General features: G+C 43.8%; 1 protein-coding gene across 7 annotated transcripts in view; it reads left to right on the top strand.

The window, feature by feature from the left end:
• PTPRQ (protein tyrosine phosphatase receptor type Q) overlaps positions 1–19,269 on the top strand; it is a 294,193-nt gene that overhangs the window by 48,154 nt on the left and 226,770 nt on the right. For all 7 annotated transcript variants that reach the window (XM_033952701.1, XM_033952702.1, XM_033952703.1 and 4 more), the window contains 8 exons: positions 2,499–2,628; positions 3,308–3,458; positions 4,410–4,516; positions 6,186–6,283; positions 12,499–12,664; positions 17,418–17,678; positions 18,188–18,351; positions 19,146–19,257. In XM_033952701.1, coding sequence (XP_033808592.1) covers positions 2,499–2,628; positions 3,308–3,458; positions 4,410–4,516; positions 6,186–6,283; positions 12,499–12,664; positions 17,418–17,678; positions 18,188–18,351; positions 19,146–19,257 — 1,189 coding nt within the window. The remainder of the gene's footprint in view (positions 1–2,498; positions 2,629–3,307; positions 3,459–4,409; positions 4,517–6,185; positions 6,284–12,498; positions 12,665–17,417; positions 17,679–18,187; positions 18,352–19,145; positions 19,258–19,269) is intronic.

Genomic DNA, 19,269 nt, shown 5'->3' with positions numbered 1-19,269 from the left:
ATGTGGCCACGGTCAAGTTTTAATTACTTATTCTTTAATAAATCAGTTTGATACTTGCATTATGTGGTGTCTATGGCTGGATAAATAGGACTCCAGTGGTGTGCGATCCTCGGAATTTAGTGCAGTAATCCTTCACATATTGTTTGGGAAAGCTGCTGAAATCGTCATCGATCCTTAATTTATTCTTTTAAACCATTTATTTTAATACTTCAATAATTTATAACTTCAATAGTTTAATCCTTGAGTAATCTCTAAAAATACTTCCTTTTGAAACGTTTTCTAAGCACTTATCTTTTCATTGAAGCTCTTGTCAGCCGGGGACTCCTGCTGACATTTTCGCCACTCAGGCTTTTTCTAGGCTGTCCCCTTTTACTTTTGCTATCCCCCATCTAGACCTATCTTTATTCGGTTTAGCTTCTCCAGTTAAGTTCTGAATATTGCACTCAACCGGAGATAGAGGATTGCAATATCCTCTATCTACCATGCCCTGCATTCATGATAAAACAACTACAGACTGTACAAAACACAGCTCTCAGATTGATTTACTCGCTGAGTAAATATGACCACATCACCGCTGCCTACCTGGACTCACACTGGTTACCAATACAAGCATGGATTCAATTCAGACTATACTGTCTATTATTCAAAGCTATAAATGGCACTGCCCCCACTTACCTAACCAACCGCCTAAATCAGAATCTTACTACTAGGCAAAGAAGAACTCAGACCCCATTTACTTACCCCCCATTCAAAGGTACTCGGTACAAGAAGATGTTTGACAAGGCAGCGAAACTTGACCACTCCATCTCCAACTTACTGACAACGAGCGACTTCAAATCATTTTGAAAAGGAATCAAAACTCTGCTATTCAAAACATTTATCCAGACATCTTAACTATTCCCCTTGTCCTTTCTCCTCCCTTGTAAACCCCCCCCCCAAATAGTCTCACCCCTCTTGTAATTTTTTTCTCTCCAAAGTATCAACCATGTATTCCACTACCTAACTTGCAAATCTTCTGGAAATGTCCAGTTAGCATCTTTGTAATCCGCCTAGAACTGCAAGGTACGAGCGGAATAGAAGTCACTAATGTAATGTATTCTGGCTATGTATAACTGGCTATTTATTGCAGGCACCTGAACGTGGCCCAGAATTGAATCTCCATGGATACTGCTAGCAGCAGTCCAAAATAACCCCACTGAGGGTGCCAGTTGAATATTGACTCCAACTTGTCTAATACTGTATAGGAGTCTGCCCTTATGCCATCTATAGAGCTGGCCTAAGTGCGTAACTTAAATTATTCATGTAAGTTACAAGTGTAAGTGGGAGCCTCTCATGAGCCACCTGAGGGTTACCATATGACTCCAGAAAAAGGACGGTTTAAGACATCTAGGTTTTATTTTCACTGAAAACAATGGAAGTAAAACCCGGATATCTCAATCTGTCCTTTTTCTGAAGCCATATGGTAACCCTACTCTACCCCAATAGAGAACTTTCTTGCAAATATATAAGTGACGCGGGTGTTTGAAGAATAGCACTTAGGCATAATCTTTATATCTATGTGTGTATATGCAGTCAACTTAGCAGGATTTAAAAAAAAAAAAAAAAAAAAAAGGTTTGCAAAGTTTTCTAAAAGTAAAGTCCATAAGCCATTATTAAGATGGAGTTGAGAAAATTCACTGCTTATTTCTAGGATAAGCAGCATAAAATCTATTTTACTCTTTTGGGATCTTGCCAGATATGTACTTATGACCTGAATTGGACACTGTTGTAAACAGGACATGATCTTGATAGACAATTATTTATCTATTCATTCAATTTTATATATGGTTCTCCCAGGAGAGCTCAGAACGGTTTACATGAGTTAATTCAGGTACTCAAGCATTTTTCCCTGTCTGTCCCGGTGGGCTCACAATCTATCTAATGTACCTGGGGTGATGGGGGGATTAAGTGACTTGCCCAGGGTCACAAGGAGCAGTGTGGGTTTGAACCCACAACCCCAGGGTACTGAGCTTGTAGCTTTAACTACTGCACCACTCTAGAAACCAAAATGTATTAGAAGTGAGCCAAGTAAAGGACAATCAAGACATTGTGACATCACTGATGAGGATGGCCCTTATTGGTGGAATGAGGCATTGTGACATCACAGTATCAGCTCTGGTTACCAGAATCTTTTCAGACTATCTATTCAATTTATATACTGTTCTTCCAGGGGAGCTCATGAACGATTACTCAAGCATTTTTCCCTGTCTGTCCCGGTGGGCTCACAATCTATCTAATGTACCTGGGGTGATGAAGAGATTAAGTGATTTGTCCAGGGTCACAAGGAGCAGTGTGGGCTTGAACCCACAACCCCAGGGTGCTGAGGCTGTAGCTTTTAACCATTGTGCCATTTATGCATGTTAACGTGCTCATAAATGTGAGCGTCTAGGTTATAGAATTGCCCTGAAAATTGATATACGGATGCTGGTCTTGTAATACCGATTGTCTCATAATTATAGGTCCAAAAGGTCGTACAGGAAAATGCAATATTTTTCAACTTGACTCCTGGAACCTTCTACAACTTTTCAATTCGAACAGAAAAAGAGCATTTTAAAGACAGTCCTTCTGTGGTAAAGGCGATTCAGACAGGTGAGGCCTTGTTAGAGTTATATATTCAATAGGATTTTGGCCCATTTTAACCAGTGAAATATCGGCATGGTGTGTTCATCCTTCTTCCTTTATCATCCTTGCTCCATTACAGTGTGACATATTTATGAAGGGGAGAAGGGATTGTCTCATCACTTCCGTCCATATAATTGGAGCTATAACCTGATCCTAGAAAAAAACAACAACCCATAATACAACAGGAGAGAGTTCACCCCTTCTAAGATGTCTTTCTGGAAGTCCTTGGTCTTCAGTTCTAGACCTTGAGGGCCATCAATGGCTCATGTTTTCAAGATATCCCTGAAAAATAGTTATTACAGAAATGTTCATATATTGATTGTGTAGGTAAATCTCTCTCAAGTATATTCATTAGTGATATGCTTAAAATCTGAACCATTGGTAACCCTCAAGGCTGGGAATGAAGACCAGGGTGGTAGGTGTTCTACCATCAGTTTCACTTTTCCTTGATTATTGTTCAGGACTTTATTATACCTATTCAACGCCTATACAATGTAAAGAAATAATGAACAAATACTATATACCTACTTTTGACCCACTGTGTATTTACCATAAAACTCAACCTATGTGATTCGGCCTGACAAACACTATTTTTCTTACAATTTACTCATTTTCTCACTTTTTTTTTTAAAAATAATTATCATAGTACCAAGCCCAGTAGAATACTTGAGTCATAACAAGACTTCTGAATCAATTACTGTTTGGTGGTTGCCAGTACAGAACAAATTAGATGGCTATATTCTTTCCATATCTAATGGAGTCTTCCACGATGAGGAGATGTTACTTCCCACAATCAGGTATGCTACTAATTAACGTTATTTTTATTATATGTCTCATTTTTAAAAAATCACTATTAAATATATGTAGTGTTTCTTAACTCGGTCCTGGAGTACCCCCTTGCCACGATATCCACAGTGAATATGCTTGAAAGAAATTTGAATTTAATGGAGGCGAATCAAGTTTATGCATATTCATTGTGGATATCCTGAAAACCTGACTGGCAAGGGGGTATTCCAGGACTGAGTTGAGAAACACTGATATAGACTGGGGACAATGCTCTGACACAGGTGTCAATCGGTCCTCGAGGGCCGCAATCCAGTTGGGTTTTCAGGATTTCCCCAATGAATATGCATGAGATCTATTAGCATACAATGAAAGCAGTGCATGCAAATAGATCTCATGCATATTCATTGGGGAAATCCTGAAAACTCAACTTGATTGTGGCCCTCGAGGAAGGACTTTGACACCCCTGCTCTGCACTGAACATCCTGTACAGAAGAGTTTGGCACTGATTATTCTGAGATACATTATATTACTTTATTAGATAGATAACATGTCTTGAAGTTAGTGTGGAAAATAATTAGCATATTTCATTTGAAATTCAACCTTATAAAGGAAACCTAGGGTATATTGATACCATTAGACATACCCTCTTTTTTACATAACTGTGATAGCAGTTTCTAGTGCGGGCAGCCGCACTGAATGGCCCGCGCTGCTCCCGATGCTCATAGGAACTCAAGCGTCAGGAGCAGTGTGGGCCATTCAGCGCGTTTCGTAAAAGGAGGCCATAGTTCTTCACTAAATGGTTACCACTATGGTTACTAAATGGTTAATGTATCCACAGACTACACAGTCTATTCTATAAATGGGTGCCTAGAATTCAGTGGCAAAACTGATGTACTTTTTTGGGTTTCCGTTGGCATACGATTTCACATAGAGATACCATATTATTATTATTTCTTCTGCAGAATATTCACGTTTGACAGCCTCTTGCCTGGAAGTGACTACGTAATCAGTATTAGAACCATCAGCGGACTAAAGAAGAGCTCCTTGACCAGTCTCGTGGTTAGCACATGTAAGTCCACGTGGATTTAAAATGATGCATCTTTTAAGATCTTTCCCAGTTCTACTTATTCAACTCCTGTTTGTCAGCATAAAGGCTTTTTATTTTTGTAAAATGATTGACCCCCCTGCACATAGTTACATAGTGGATGACAGCAGATAAAGACCCAAATGGTTCATCCAGTCTGCCCAACCTGATTCAATTAAATAAAAATTTTATTTATTTTTTCTTCTTAGCTATTTTTGGGCAAGAATCCAAAGCTTTACCCGGTACTGTGCTTGAGTTCCAGCTGCTGAAGTACATGGGCATTCTTAGCTGTCTATCAGCAGATCCTGTTCTGAAATACTACTGGAATAATGCGCATCACAACCTGGGCATATCAATTCTGACTTCTATGTTCTATCTAAAAATGGGGCTTCACGGTGTCTATATAAAATCGGCCTTCTCCGGCTCTGAACCTAGGCATCATGTTATGAAATTACCCACCCAAATTATGCCCAGAACATTCCCCTTCCAAATCTGTGCATGCATGCAAAAACTGCTAATTACGAGACATGGAGGCTGATTTACATATGCAAGTGGCTTTTTAAAAAAAAATACTTATAATCTATCTAAAATTGTCACCTTGGCTGCTCAGTCCCACGTGCGCAAATGGCTTTAACATAAGCTAAAATAATTTGGCCGGCTAGAGTTGGGATAATTTTCAACCAAAAACTAGCTGGCAAGGTTCTGCTAAAAATCCTCCTAAAAATAACCCATGAAAAATGGATTACTCTTTAAAATTGATGTATTTTGCAATATTGATTACAGAAAGATCCTCCTAGTTTTTGGCACTGGAGGAACCAACTCTATCGTTTAATTTTATTTGAGGTTAGGGATATTTGTAAGTTTCCAAGACATACACGTTTATTTTTGAAAATTTGGGACCCATATGTTCAAAATCTTTCCTTTAGAACATGAATTATGATTATTAATATTTTACATTAAAGCTTTGGAAACATGTGTAACTTTGTAATACCTGGTAATATTTGTCATCTTCCATTCAAGGGGGAGGTGAGAATTGGGGGGGGGTGTAGGGTAGGATGAAATAGGTCATATTGAAATGTATATTGAAGGAATGATAACTTTCATATTATTTTCTAGTTTTATTAATTACTTTAATGTGAATAGGAGGGGGGAATGGGAGGGGGAAGGGAGGTGGGGGTAGTAGGGGGGTTGATATAGGTCATATGGAAATATATTTTGGAGTATTGATAGAAATATGTATGAAAATATTATATTTGTGAATCTTTTTGAAATGAAATCTATTTTTATTATATTATATATTTAATTATTTCCTTCAATAAAATGTTATAAACTAAAATAGATGCTCTTTAAAAATGATCTCTTTCTACTACTATTACTAATGTTAATTATTTCTAGATCCTTTGCATAGCATACCTCATTCCTGAGTCAGCTCAGAATCACAGGAGACTTGGGATTCCAACTTACCTGGAACCATTGTTCTCTAATATTAATGCACATTAGTGCACACGATTAGATGCAAAATCTTTTCTGCCATCTTCTTTCATCTTTTTTAAGTCCTATTTTCTGGTTGTAGCTGCGAGTCTTGCTGTGATCATTCTATCATTGTGTAATTCATTGGGATATGATGATGCATCTTTGCAATATATTTCTTTAGATCCAGATCCACCTTCGGACCTGCAGTTTTTTGGACGAGAAGAAAACACAGTATATATGTCTTGGAAATTTCCTCGTGGTGGTTTTCATGGCTTTCAGGTAAAAAATAAAATCCCCTGAAAAGATATACTAAAGCTATAGGTGGATTATGCTCTGATGTTTTTGGACAGCTCTTGAAGATTCTCATCATGGAAACATGGAAACATGATGGCAGATAAAGGCCAAATGGCCTATCCAGTCTACTCATCCGCAGCATCCACTATCTCCTCCTCTCCCTATTGGTTAAGGCTCTTAACATTTGCATCTCCTCTTCCTATAGGCTAAGGCTCTTTACACCTGCATTGTGATGTCATAGAACTTTAAGGTTATGGAAACATTGTAACATGATGGCAGATAAAGGTCTAAGGTCCATCCAGTCTACTCATCCGCAGCATCCACTATCTCCTCCTCTCCCTATTGGCTAATGCTCTTAACATTTGTATCTCCTCTTCCTATAGGCTAAGGCTCTTAACACCTGCATTGTGATGTCATAGAGCTTTAAGGTTATAGAAACATTGTAACATGATGGCAGATAAAGGCCTAATAGTCCATCCAGTCTACTCATCCGCAGCAACCACTATCTCCTTTTTGTCAATTAAGTTAGGCCCCTAAATTTAGGCACCCTTCAGAGAATCTGGCCCTAAGGGCTGGATCCTGTAACTGGAACCAATATCAGCGACCATCGACTCAGATATCAGAATCGCGTCTATGGAAAAGATAGGTGCCAGAAATGTAGGCCTGGATTTTCTGGGCCTACATTTCCGGTGCCTATCTTTGCCGAACCTTGCTGTTTTTTGTCGTTTCTAATGGCATTCTACAATTAACTTGGGCGCCAGTTTTAGTGTTTCCCTCATCAATTTTTTCAGTTTATGTAGGGTTACCAAATTTTCCGTTTGGATAATCCAGACCCCTTGAGCCGTCCCCCCAGGCCCGCCCAGTTCCACCCATCCCTGCCCTTATATGCTCCAGTCCCACCTCCAAACCCCACCCTAGTCCCCCACCCCCCACTGCCTGCTCTCGTTGGGCAGGAGGGCATGCATGACGCAATGATGTCATGCACATGCGTGTGTGTGCGTAACATCATCGCGTTGCATCCACACATGCGCGCATGCCCTCCTGCCCGACGGTGATTTGTTGCAAGCTTTTCAAAACCCGGACAAAATGCCGGGTTTTGAAAAGCCGTCTGGGTTCCCGGACATGTCTTCAAAAGGATGGACATGTCTGGGGAAATCCAGATATATGGTATCCCTAGTTTATACCGGCTAATATTAACTTTACCCCCTTTTTTACTAAGGAGCGCTAACTGATTAGCGCGTGCTAATCGAATTAGCGTGCGCTATACGCTAATGCGTTCATAGACTAACATGCACGTGTTAGCTTTAGAATGCGCTAATTCGATTAGCACGCTCTAATCGATTAACAACCTTAGTAAAAGAGGGCCTGATAGAGAAATATTGTAAATTGCCGTATTTCCTGGGAGTGCTAGAAATGGGCTTAGCTTGTGGGAAAGTCCCGTGTTAGCAAGCTCTAAGCTCATTTACTACCTCGCTTTAGTAGACATAATTTGTCCAATGATCTAACTGAACCTGATCGACCCTCCACAGATCCCGACGCATACTACATCTATTAACCATGTATTCTCCCTGGAAATGCCCAGGCCAACTCTTTTTTTTTTTTTTTTTTAATCTTTATTCATTTTTAAAACTTATAATAAGTGTGACAGCAAATAATAACATTTTAACTTAAATACAACACTTAATATTCTCCAATAATCCACTTTAAAACTTATCTCTCCCCCTCCCTCCCATTCCATAACAATTTTTATCTCACAAAAATGTATACAATAAATTCCCATCTTAACATTCCTTATAATTATACAAAAACCAAAAATCTACCCTTCCCCCCCCCCCCCCAACCTTGGACATACACAATTAAAGGGAAAAAAGGTTTTTACTCGTTACAGTATTTGTTACTCATTACAATAATTTGTTAAAGACTCCCAAACATCCAGAAATTTTTTTAAATACCCATGCTGTGTAGCTATTACCCTTTCCATTTTATATATATGACACAAAGAATTCCACCAGAAACTATAGTTTAGTCTATTCCAATTCTTCATAATTTGTTGTATGGCAACCCCTGTCATAATAAGTACAAGCTTATTATTATTCTATTTGACTCTTAGCCCTTATTGACATGCCAAATAATACAGTATCGTACGACAATGCCACCAGATTTTCTAATAAACAATTTATTTGGCCCCAAAATGATTTCCAAAAAGCCAAAATGAATGGACAATAGAATAGAAAAATAGTAAATGATCTAAAGTCCCTGCTTTAAGATGACAATGCCAACATCTATTAGACAGAGCTATCCAACTTTTGTAGTCGAACTGGGGTCCAGAAAGCTCTATGTAATAGAAAAAACCAAGTTTGTCTCATAGATGAAGACGCTGTACATCTCATCCTCCAAGTCCAAATTCGTGGCCATTGAGATGCAGTAATTTGATGCTTAATCTCAATGCTCCAAATGACCTAACTACCGTATTTTCACGTAGATAACGCGCACCCGTGTAAAACGCGCACACGGGTATAGCGCGTGAAAAACACAAATTTATATACAGTAATTTTTATATACCGCGCACACCCGTATACCGCGCATGCTGCCCGACTCTCCCGTCGCCGCCCGACTCTCCTTTTGCCCGCCCCGACTCTCCTCTGGCCACCCCGACTCTCCTTTCGCCCGCCCCGACTCTCCTCTCCCCCTTGAAGTCCTGTCTCCACCCTGAAAGCCTGATGCCCCCCCCGACGTCCGATTCACCCCCCTCCCCGCAGGACCGCTCGCACCCCCATCCCGAAGGACCGCTCGCACGCACCCGCACCCCCACCCCGAAGGACTGCTCGCACGCACTCCCACCCGCACCCCCACCCTGAAGGACCGCTCGCACCCCCACAGCCTCCCGACCCCCCCCCATCATGTAGAAGCTCCTACCGGTGTCCTACTGCTTCCTCTTGGCGGTCCTGACTCCCCAACACGATCGGGGCAAGAGGGAGCTCAAGCCCTCTTGCCCCAGCCAACCGCGGCACCCCCGACACGATCGGGGCAAGAGGGAGCTCAAGCCCTCTTGCCCCTCCGACTCCCCGACACGATCAAGGCAAAAGGGAGCCCAAGCCCTCTTGCCCCGCCGACTCCCCAACTCCCCGACAATATCGGGCTAGGAGGGAGCCCAAGTCCTCCTGGCCCTGGCGACCCCCCCCCCGCTAGTTGTTCAGGCCAGGAGGGAGACCAAACCCTCCTGGCCACGGCGACCCCCTACCCCCCACCCCGCACTACATTACGGACAGGAGGGATCCCCCCAAGAACCTCCGACCACCCCCCAGCCGACCCGCGACCCCCCTGGCCGGGTTGGGCCCATGTGCCTCAGGCCCCGCCCCCAGGTGGGACCTAAGGCTCTCGGGCCTATTCTGATTGGCCCAGGCACCTTAGGCCCCACCAGTAGGTGGAGCTTTGGGACGGATGGGCCAATCCAGCCTCATTCCATTGTTGGCTGCCTGCCGGACAGGCGAGTTTGACTCCCTTCTGTCCGGCCAACTACACAAAGGTATGGGAAAGGGGGGTGGGAGTGTCGTGGGGGTGGGCCAGGGGGGTCACGGGTCGGCTGGGGGGGCGGTCGGAGGTTCTTGGGGGGGCGGTCGTTGGGGGGAGGGGGGTTTGCGTCGAGGGCAGGAGGGCCTGGGATCCCTCCTGCCCGTAATGTAGTGCGGGGTGGGGGTAGGGGGTCGCTGTGGCCAGGAGGGTTTGGGCTCCCTCCTGGCCCGAACAACTAGCGGGGGGTGGGGTCGCCAGGGCCAGGAGGACTTGGGCTCCCTCCTGGCCCGATATTGTCGGGGAGTTGGGGAGTCGGCGGGGCAAGAGGGCTTGGGCTCCCTTTTGCCCCGATCGTGTCGGGGAGTCGGGGGGGCAAGAGGGCTTGAGCACCCTCTTGCCCCGATCGTGTCAGGGGTGCCGCGGTTGGCTGGGGCAAGAGGGCTTGAGCTCCCTCTTGCCCCGATCGTGTTGGGTGTCGGGACCACCAAGAGGAAGCAGCAGGACACCGGTAGGAGCTTCTACATGATGGGAGGGGGGTCGGGAGGCTGTGGGGGTGCGAGCGGTCCTTCGGGGTGGGGATGCGGGTGCGTGCAAGCGGTCCTTCGGGGTGGGGATGCGAGCGGTCCTGCAGGGGGATGAATCAGATGTCGGGGGGGAACTATGTAAAAAAAAATTTGTATAACGCGCAAGGGTATGCGCGGTATGTAAAAAACACGTATAACGCGCACGTTATATGCGAGAAAATACGGTAAACCTGATCGACCCTCCACAGATCCCGACGCATGCTACATCTATTAACCATGCATTCTCCTTGGAAATGCCCAGGCCAACTCTTGTTATAAACCGCTAGAACTGAAAGGTATTGGCGGTATAAAAGACACCAATGTAATGTAATGTAATACCATATAGTTGATCAAACAGTAGATTTTTACTCTAATATCTGGGCAAATTTTCAATTCTTTTCCTACAGATCAACTTGCCTGTAACATTTATTGACTTGACTTAAGAGGACCACCAAAGCATCTCTAGAATTCATGTCGTTATAATATCACTTTCCTGAAAAACATTTACATGAAAGTGCCTGTTTTTAGTAAATGAAAATCTGGACCTATGGCCCCGTCCCCAGGCCTGTCCCATTCTGCCTGGCCACACCCCATTCTGCCCCCCCGTCCCCGTTCCCCCAGCCCCGCCCGTCTCAACCTGTTTGCTAGACGGGACAGCATCTGCGCATGCGCATGCGCTGGTGTGATGTGATAATGTCACATTCATCTGCGTGATGTCACCGTATTGCATCTGTGCATGCACAGATGCCGTCCCAACGTCACTCGTTGCTAAACGCTTTTCAAAACCCGAAGAAAGTGTTGGGCTTTGTAAAGCTGTCCAGACCCCCGGACTTGTCCTCGAAAAGGAGGCCATGTCCGGATGGCTGGTAACCCAAGTTTTTAGTGACTATAATATAGAAATTCTCTAGTTGGTTACTTTTTGCAGAATTATACATTTTCCTTTGCATGTTTTGTTCTTTCTAAGTAAAAGAGGCTCTTGGTTAAATTTTAATGAATGTGGTACTAGAAGACAGGTTGCTTAGCACAATTGCAGCAGCGTAATTGGTATCATTTTTCCAATCATGTAAAATTAATTCTCTTAATTTACTATCTTCAGTGGCATGCTCATGGAAGTCGGAGGGACTATAATCACTTACAATGCATATAAGCCCTGTCTGTAACCTGTTTGCTGTAGGCATTAGACTATTTTATTCAATTTCTGTCAAAATACACCGATAATGTCATTGCCTACGTTTAAATAAATGAATACATGGATAACAAGGTTTTCCTTGCAAATATCTGCCCACATTTTTGAATTAATTACTTTGTTCTTTATTGGTTCCTACGTAGGACAAAATGATCATTCCTAAGGTTGGCTAATTCACTTCTGAAGCTTTATACTAAACTAAACCTTAAGTTTGATTACCGCATCATCTCCACAGAAGTAGAGCTCGGCACGGTTTACAAGAATTGATATAGAAAGGAACTACAATGAAAAAGTAGAAGGACTTAGAAAGAGAAGTTTAGAGGGACTTAGTATATCGAAGAGGGAAGGGTCATTGCATTTTAGAGAAAAGCCAAGTTTTCAAATGTTTTCGTAAGAGTTGGAGGGAGGTCAGGCTCCGAAGCGGGGTAGTAAAGCTGTTCCAGAATTCGGTGATCCTGAAGAAGAGGGAAGTCCCTAATTTTCCTGCGTGGGATATACATTCTTGATGTCCTGAGTTTTGGAAGTCTCTAAGATTCCATAACTATTTCCTGCATTTATAATCAATATGACATGCTGCATTTTTATCTCTTAGGTAATTAAGGGGTTTGAGAATGAAAGTTAAACCTCCTGCATTGCAGTGGTTAGTCTTGGGTGGGCCTGGATGGGCCCAGGCCCACCCAATATGGGTTTAGGCTCACCCAAATGGATACACATCTTTGAGGTGGGAGAGGGAAAGATCGAGGTTTGTTGTTATGCCATCTTGGCTGTGCTATGGCTCTGGTGGCATATCTCATTCCACTGCCTATGGGATATTGCTTTCAGGCATGATTATGGTGTGACGTACTTTTGCTCAGCTCTAATGACCATTTTGACAGGATTTCCAGGAATTCCTGAATATGCTCATTTTTCTGAGATTTGTCTGCTCTCCTTTTCTGTAGCTGTCCTACAGGTTGTCAGGCAGTCATGAAATTCTGTTTAAAACAACTGTCAACGGCGAAAGAATCAGCGTGACTCATCTTACCCCAGGAACAGAATACATCTTTCAGATAAGGACAGTGAAAGGCCAGGATAGCAGTGCGGCTGTGGAGAAGGGTATTGCAACAAGTAAGAATAGGCAGCCTAGACGGGCCATATGGTCTTTATCTGCCCTCAGTTTTTTTTTATGTTTCTATGTTTTCGCATTTTTTTATTCCAAGAGGAATTGAGTGGCAGCTTTGTTTGGGTCCTTTAAAAAAAAATTAAACAAGACTATTTTAAACAAGAAAATGGAATTACATTTCCAGGCAGAGTAATACTACTGCACAGGAAATTATAAATAATATCAGGACTTTATGTCTGCAAGTGAAATAATAGACTTAATGGAGTGCATGCTACTTAAATGAATTACAGTTGTAATTAGTGGGTGAGAGAGAAGTTATTTGAACGGTCATGGTCAACATTAAAAGGTGATTTAGGAGAGAAGTTTATAAGGAGAAGGGAAAGGGGACTTGTATACCACCTTTTTGTTGCCTTGGCTTTTCAAAACTGCCATTCAAAGCACTGGGCAGTGAAGCATTAAGTGACTTGCCCAGGGTCACAAGGAGCAGCACTGGGATTTGATCTCACAACCTCGGGGTGCAGAGGCAGCAGCTCAACCAGTGAGCCACAGCCCTTCCTCTAAGTTGTGATAAAATGCATATTTCTGCAGCTTAATTTAGAGTAGAAATGAGTACTGCACACTTAAGCTGCATTATTCATCCTAAGAGCATCATACTGCTAATAATAATAATAATAATAATAATTTTATTCTTATATACCGCCATACCCGGTGAGTTCTAGGCGGTTTACATCAATTAAAGTAGTATCTGCGTTGACACGCAGATTTACAACAGTTTATCAGATATAAATAGTTTATCAGATATAAACAAGTGTTAACCAAACTTGACAGAGGATGATGGGCAGTGGGAAGATAGGGAAGAGAGAAGCTATTAAGGGAGAGGAGAAGAGCGGGGGGGAGGACGTGGGGGCGAGTCCCACGGATACCCCTGGTATCTGTGGGGGGGGGGTCTGATGCTCCCCCTCATGTCTTAAAGAAGCTAGTGCTGAGGGAAGTGGCAAGTAGACTCTTCAACAAAGACCTCCCTACTCTCTGGAAGATGCCCTCAACTCCCTAGGACAAACACTCATACCTCCACCAAAAGGCACTCTCTGGCTAGGGTTGCCAGACTTTCCTTTTGGAAAATCCGGACCCCTAGCCCCGCCTCCAGACCTGCCCCCAAGCCCACCCTAGCCCCACCCCTGCTGCCTGCTCTTGTCGGGCAGGGAGGAAGTCACATGATGTCATCGTGTGACGGTTGCGCACGCGCGGAGTTCCTCTCTGCCTGACCCAGCTTTTCAAAACCCGGACAAAGTGCCAGGTTTTGAAAGGCCATCCGGACCCCCGGACATGTCCTCAAAAGGAGGACATGTCCGTGGACGTCTGGTAACCCTACCCCAACAAGACTCTTACCTCCAAAGACACTCCTTGACCCCCAACCCCCAAAGATACTTTGAAACCTACCAGGGGTATCCGTGGGACCTAGCACCTGGGTCGTGAGCAATTCCCAGTTGATCCTGCCATGTTGGATTCCACATTCAAAATGATACCCATCAACCCCCCTACATAAGAACATAAGAATTGCCGCTGCTGGGTCAGACCAGTGATCCATTGTGCTCAGCAGTCCGCTCACGCAGCGGCCCTCTGGTCAAAGACCAGCGCCCTAACTGAGACTAGCCCTACCTGTGTACGTTCCGGTTCAGCAGGAATTTATCTAGCTTTGTCTTGAATCCCTGGAGGGTGTTTTCCCCTATGACAGACTCCGGAAGAGTGTTCCAGTTTTCTACCACTCTCTAGGTGAAGAAGAACTTCCTTACGTTTGTTCGGAATCTATCCCCTTTCAACTTTAGAGAGTGCCCTCTCGTTCTCCCTACCTTGGAGAGGGTGAACAACCTGTCCTTATCTACTAAGTCTATCCCCTTCAGTACCTTGAATGTTTCAACCATGTCCCCTCTCAATCTTCTTTGTTTGAGAGAGAAAAGGCCCAGTTTCTCTAATCTTTCACTGTATGGCAGCTCTGGGTGAAGAAGAACTTCCTTACGTTTGTATGGAATCTATCCCCTTTCAACTTTAGAGAGTGCCCTCTTGTTCTCCCTACCTTGGAGAGGGTGAACAACTTATCCTTATCTACTAAGTCTATCCCCTTCAGTACCTTGAATGTTTCAATCATGTCCGCTCTCAATCTCCTCTGTTCGAGGGAGAAAAGTTTCTCTAATCTTTCACTGTACAGCAACTCCTCCAGCCCCTTAACCATCTTAGTTGCTCTTCTCTGGACCCTTTCGAGTAGTACCGTGTCCTTCTTCATGTACGACGACCAGTGCTGGACGCAATACTCCAGGTGAGGGCGCACCATGGCCCAGTACAGCGGCATGATAACCTTCTCCGATCTGTTCGTGATCCCCTTCTTTATCATTCCTAGCATTCTGTTCACCCTTTTCGTCACCGCCGCACAGTTTTACCACTAGGGGTCAAAGTACAAATAAAGGTCATATGCTACTGTCCCAGCAACTAGACAGCAAGGAACTCCTGGTAGGTCCCAGTGGGGATACTTTCAGGGTCAGTGGGAGGTGTTGCTGTAGAGTCCAGGGATGTCTTCAGGGAAAGGGTGGAGTAGGGGCTGTGAGCTGGACCAGTGGATAATGGGGTCTGTGCTGGGGTGAGGGGGGGGGGGGGGGGGAGAGGTTCACATGCAACTTCCTGTGGGTCCTGCCCCTTTAAGAAAAAATTAATAACACTTACAGCTGGCACTATTTTTCCCGAATAATACAACTTGTAAATATTAATCAAGCTCCGTTATTGAAGTTGCATAATAAAGAGGTGCTTTGCATGTTTTGCATCCCATTATTTATTTATTTCTATCCCGCTTTAAACCAAAGTGAGTCATAATAAAACATAAACAGTTTAAAACAAACTCATACACATAAATACTCAAATAGATAATATTACAATATAACTTTCATGAAAAGAACTAAACAATTTTTAAAAAAATCTAAAATACAGAAAGAAGAAACTGCACCTCCCAATAAAATCCAACATCAGGAATTTATATATAGAGGCTTTTCATTAACATATAATGGGCTCCTTTTATCAAACATTTACCTTGCTGGCCCACGCAGTGGTGTAGTAAGCAGGGGAGGGGGGCGGTCTGCCCCAAGCGCGGTCTTTTCTCGCCCACCCAGTTCTGCCCACGTCCCACCCCTAGCCACGCCCCAGCCCCACCCCCTTAGCCTGTTCATGTGTTGGGATGGCATCCGCGCATGCACGGATGTGACATGATGACATCGCATACATGCGTGGATGCGACATGACGTCGCACGTGGATGCAACACAATGATATCGCAGCGAGTGGTAGACGCCTGGAATGCTCTCCCAAAGGAGGTTATCAAGGAATCCACTGTGCTGGGATTCAAAGGCAAATTAGATACACATCTCCTTATGAGAGGCATAGAGGGATATGGGTGACTAAAACTACATCAGGTGTATACCTGACTGGGCCTCCGCGTGTGCGGATCGCCGGACTTGATGGACCATGGTCTGATCCGGAGATGGCAGTTCTTATGTTCTTATGTTGCATCCGTGTGTTCGTGGATGCCATCCCGATATCAGAAGCTTTTCAAAACCCGGACAAAGCGCCGGCCGGACTCCCGGACTTGTCCTCAAAAGGAAGACATGTCCTGGGAAATCTGGACGTCTCGTAACCCTATGTGGGATATAAGTTTTATAAATACATAAATTAAATAAAATATAGCATGTATTGCCAAACAAATTTATCTTACAGTAAAATAACGCTTGAATTTGCCATTTGGGCATGGATTCTCTAAACGGCGCCATTGTTGGCAGATGCCTTAAAAATGACTGCCAACCGCGTGTCAATCATGCGATGGCACCGTTTAGAGCAGGGGTGTCCAACCTTTTGGCTCCACTGGGCCTCATTGGCCGAAAAAAATGTTTCTGGGACTGCACAAACGTGCAGATGCTGCAGCAAGATACTGGAGGGAGCCGGCAAAATGGTAAACACCCGGAGGCAGCAGAGGAAAACACTGCATCGCCCTCGACCGGGGCTGCACATAATACTTTACGGGGCCGCATGCTGCCCTCGGGCCGCAGGTTGGACACCCCTGGTTTAGAGAATCATGCCTCCAGCAAAAGTAGGTGCCAAAAATGTAGCCAGGGCTTATGAAGGCATACATTTCCAGCACCTTACCTATAATGTGAATCGTGCCCGTGGAGCTACTTTACGACGCCTAACGCCACTTCCAGCATCGGCAACATCTCCAACCTACTGCTCTCACCGGCCTCAGCTCTTCCTCTGATGTCACTTCCTGGTCCTGCAACTAGGAAATGAAACTTCAGAGGGAAAGCCGAGACTGGTGTGAGCAGCAGGTTGGGGCCGGCAAATAGCTGGAAGCATGGCGGGGGGAGGGGGGGGGGTAAATGCAAGGTACGTGCAATGGGGACTAAATATTGCACTAACCGGCTTATTGCGTCTCTGGCCAACTGTCCCTAACCTAGTCAGTTAAGGAATTGCCGGTTAGTGGCGATATTTGATGGCTTTAACAGGTTAAGTGCCACTGAAATTTGGTGGCCAGCCAGCTCAGCAGGGTACAGCCTCTCCTGCTCAATTTAACCCCTTTGAACATTGAGTCCTTAGCGGATTTCTATAAACCGTTTAATAAACTATTTCACTGAATAGAAAACTGGTTAATCTGGATATCTTTGGTTGGAAAATGACCTTTTCCTTGGGTACCTTTTAGTAATGTGTACCCTGTAATTTTTTACTAGAGCCTCCTGGGATATGTGGCCTAGCTGTCAAACAAAAAAGTACTTCCTCTGCCATAATAAGATGGAATCCGACGACGGGCAACTTCAGCTCCTATAAGATGACGCTTTCAAACGGTACCTTCCTCAAAGAATACAGTGCTCTGGGGCCAATGACTGAGTACACAGTGACAGATTTGATTCCTGGAGGGATGTATAACTTCACAGTACGGAGGATCGGAGACACAGTCGAAGGAGCAGCTGCATTTGTTGAAATCTCAACAGGTTTGTATAATCTGTATCTATGCACATTAGGTAGGTACAGGCCATTCCTGTGTGATTCCAGAAGATGTTTCACAAAATGAGAAATTCAGAATGATATCTTTGCTGCTTGTAGAAAGCCCTGATTGTCTTTCCCTCCTGAAGTAGGATAATGATATTACTAAGCATTCGGAAACAATAAAGGCACCTTTTTCTAACATGTGCCCCTGCTTCAGTGTGCTAATGCTATTAACACATCTTATTACTAGATCTTAATGCATATAAATTAACTTGCATTAATGGCAGTAGCGCATGTCAACATCATTAACATATGTTATTAATAACTAGTTCTTATTGCATAAAATGGGCCATGTGATAAATTAGCATGCATTAATGGCATTAGTGCATGCCAATATGATGTCACACTATAGTAACTTTAGCTATAAATTTTTTCTTGGTTTTTTTTCATTAAACTATTGCAAATTTGTCATTCCCCCCCTCCCCCACACACCTGTTTTCTTTCTAAATGCAAGACCCTGAAAAACCCAGGGGGCTTAGGGCCTTCAACGTTTCATCCCATTCCTTTTCTTTGCGCTGGAGTCAGCCGTACGGCCGAGTGGAAAGATACCAAGTGGATCTTACACCACCTGCCCAAGCCTGCGTTGCTATTAGAGATCTCGGAGGTGGACACTATCAGGTAAAGGTTTTGTTACAGTGCTTCTTTTGTACAGTGAATGATGATGGGGATAATCCTTCTCAGAGCCCGTCAACCATTCCTTTATCTTCTTTAGCTGGGTTATTTTTGTGAGTTTATAAAAAAAAAATAATAATAATAAAATAGACTACATTTCTGAGGGCAATTCTCAACATTTGCTACCTTAAGACAGCCAGTTTGTGCAGCTGTAGGTTCACTATAGAGCAAAACCCAGTTACCCAAAGGTTCATAAATAGTTTAACAAAGGATGGGCAGAGCTATTGAGTAATCCAGACTCATTAATTGTGCACTTGCCAGGCAGGTCTACCCTTAAATCATTAATGTAGGCAACATTTCACTGTTAAAAGCCATCAAAAAGCAACAGGAACAATTTTGCCTCCTCTCGTCGAAAAACAGAATAATGAATCCATTTTCTGTTCTTTGTTTTTGCCTTCTTTGGGGACCCGGAGAAGCTCAGGTATTGTACATGGTCTAAATAGCCATTTAATTTTGCACAAGGATGTGAGAGTGAAGTAACAGAGGGGACGGAAGGGAGGAACCTGCCTGTAGGTTTTGCACCTGTTAATAAGCATGTGTTACGTGGTTTTTCCTGTGAGAAAAAAAAAAACAAAAAACCCTGTCTTTTCCTAATTTAACTTTTCACTATGCAGCCAGTGTTCAGTCTGTCATTTCCTGTTCTAGCCCATAGCGCATTTCCGTGTCTGAGCTCTTTCTCATGCTTGAACCTCTACCTGCGTTCTACAACCACCCTGAACTGTTCCTTCCCGGTGTTTCAGGCTGATGTCTCCGGCATTTCTCCTGGTACGGGCTACACTGCCATGATCTCCTCAGTTTCAGCATCAGCGTACAGTTCGCCCGTCAGCAAGTCAGTGACCACGAACGAAACCCGTGAGTTTATGA

Source organism: Geotrypetes seraphini, chromosome 7 (assembly GCF_902459505.1).
Source record: "Geotrypetes seraphini chromosome 7, aGeoSer1.1, whole genome shotgun sequence".
In the NCBI taxonomy this organism is placed as follows: Eukaryota; Metazoa; Chordata; class Amphibia; order Gymnophiona; family Dermophiidae; genus Geotrypetes; species Geotrypetes seraphini.
Note: the sequence above shows the minus strand (reverse complement) of the source record. Positions and strands in the feature narration are given on the sequence as shown.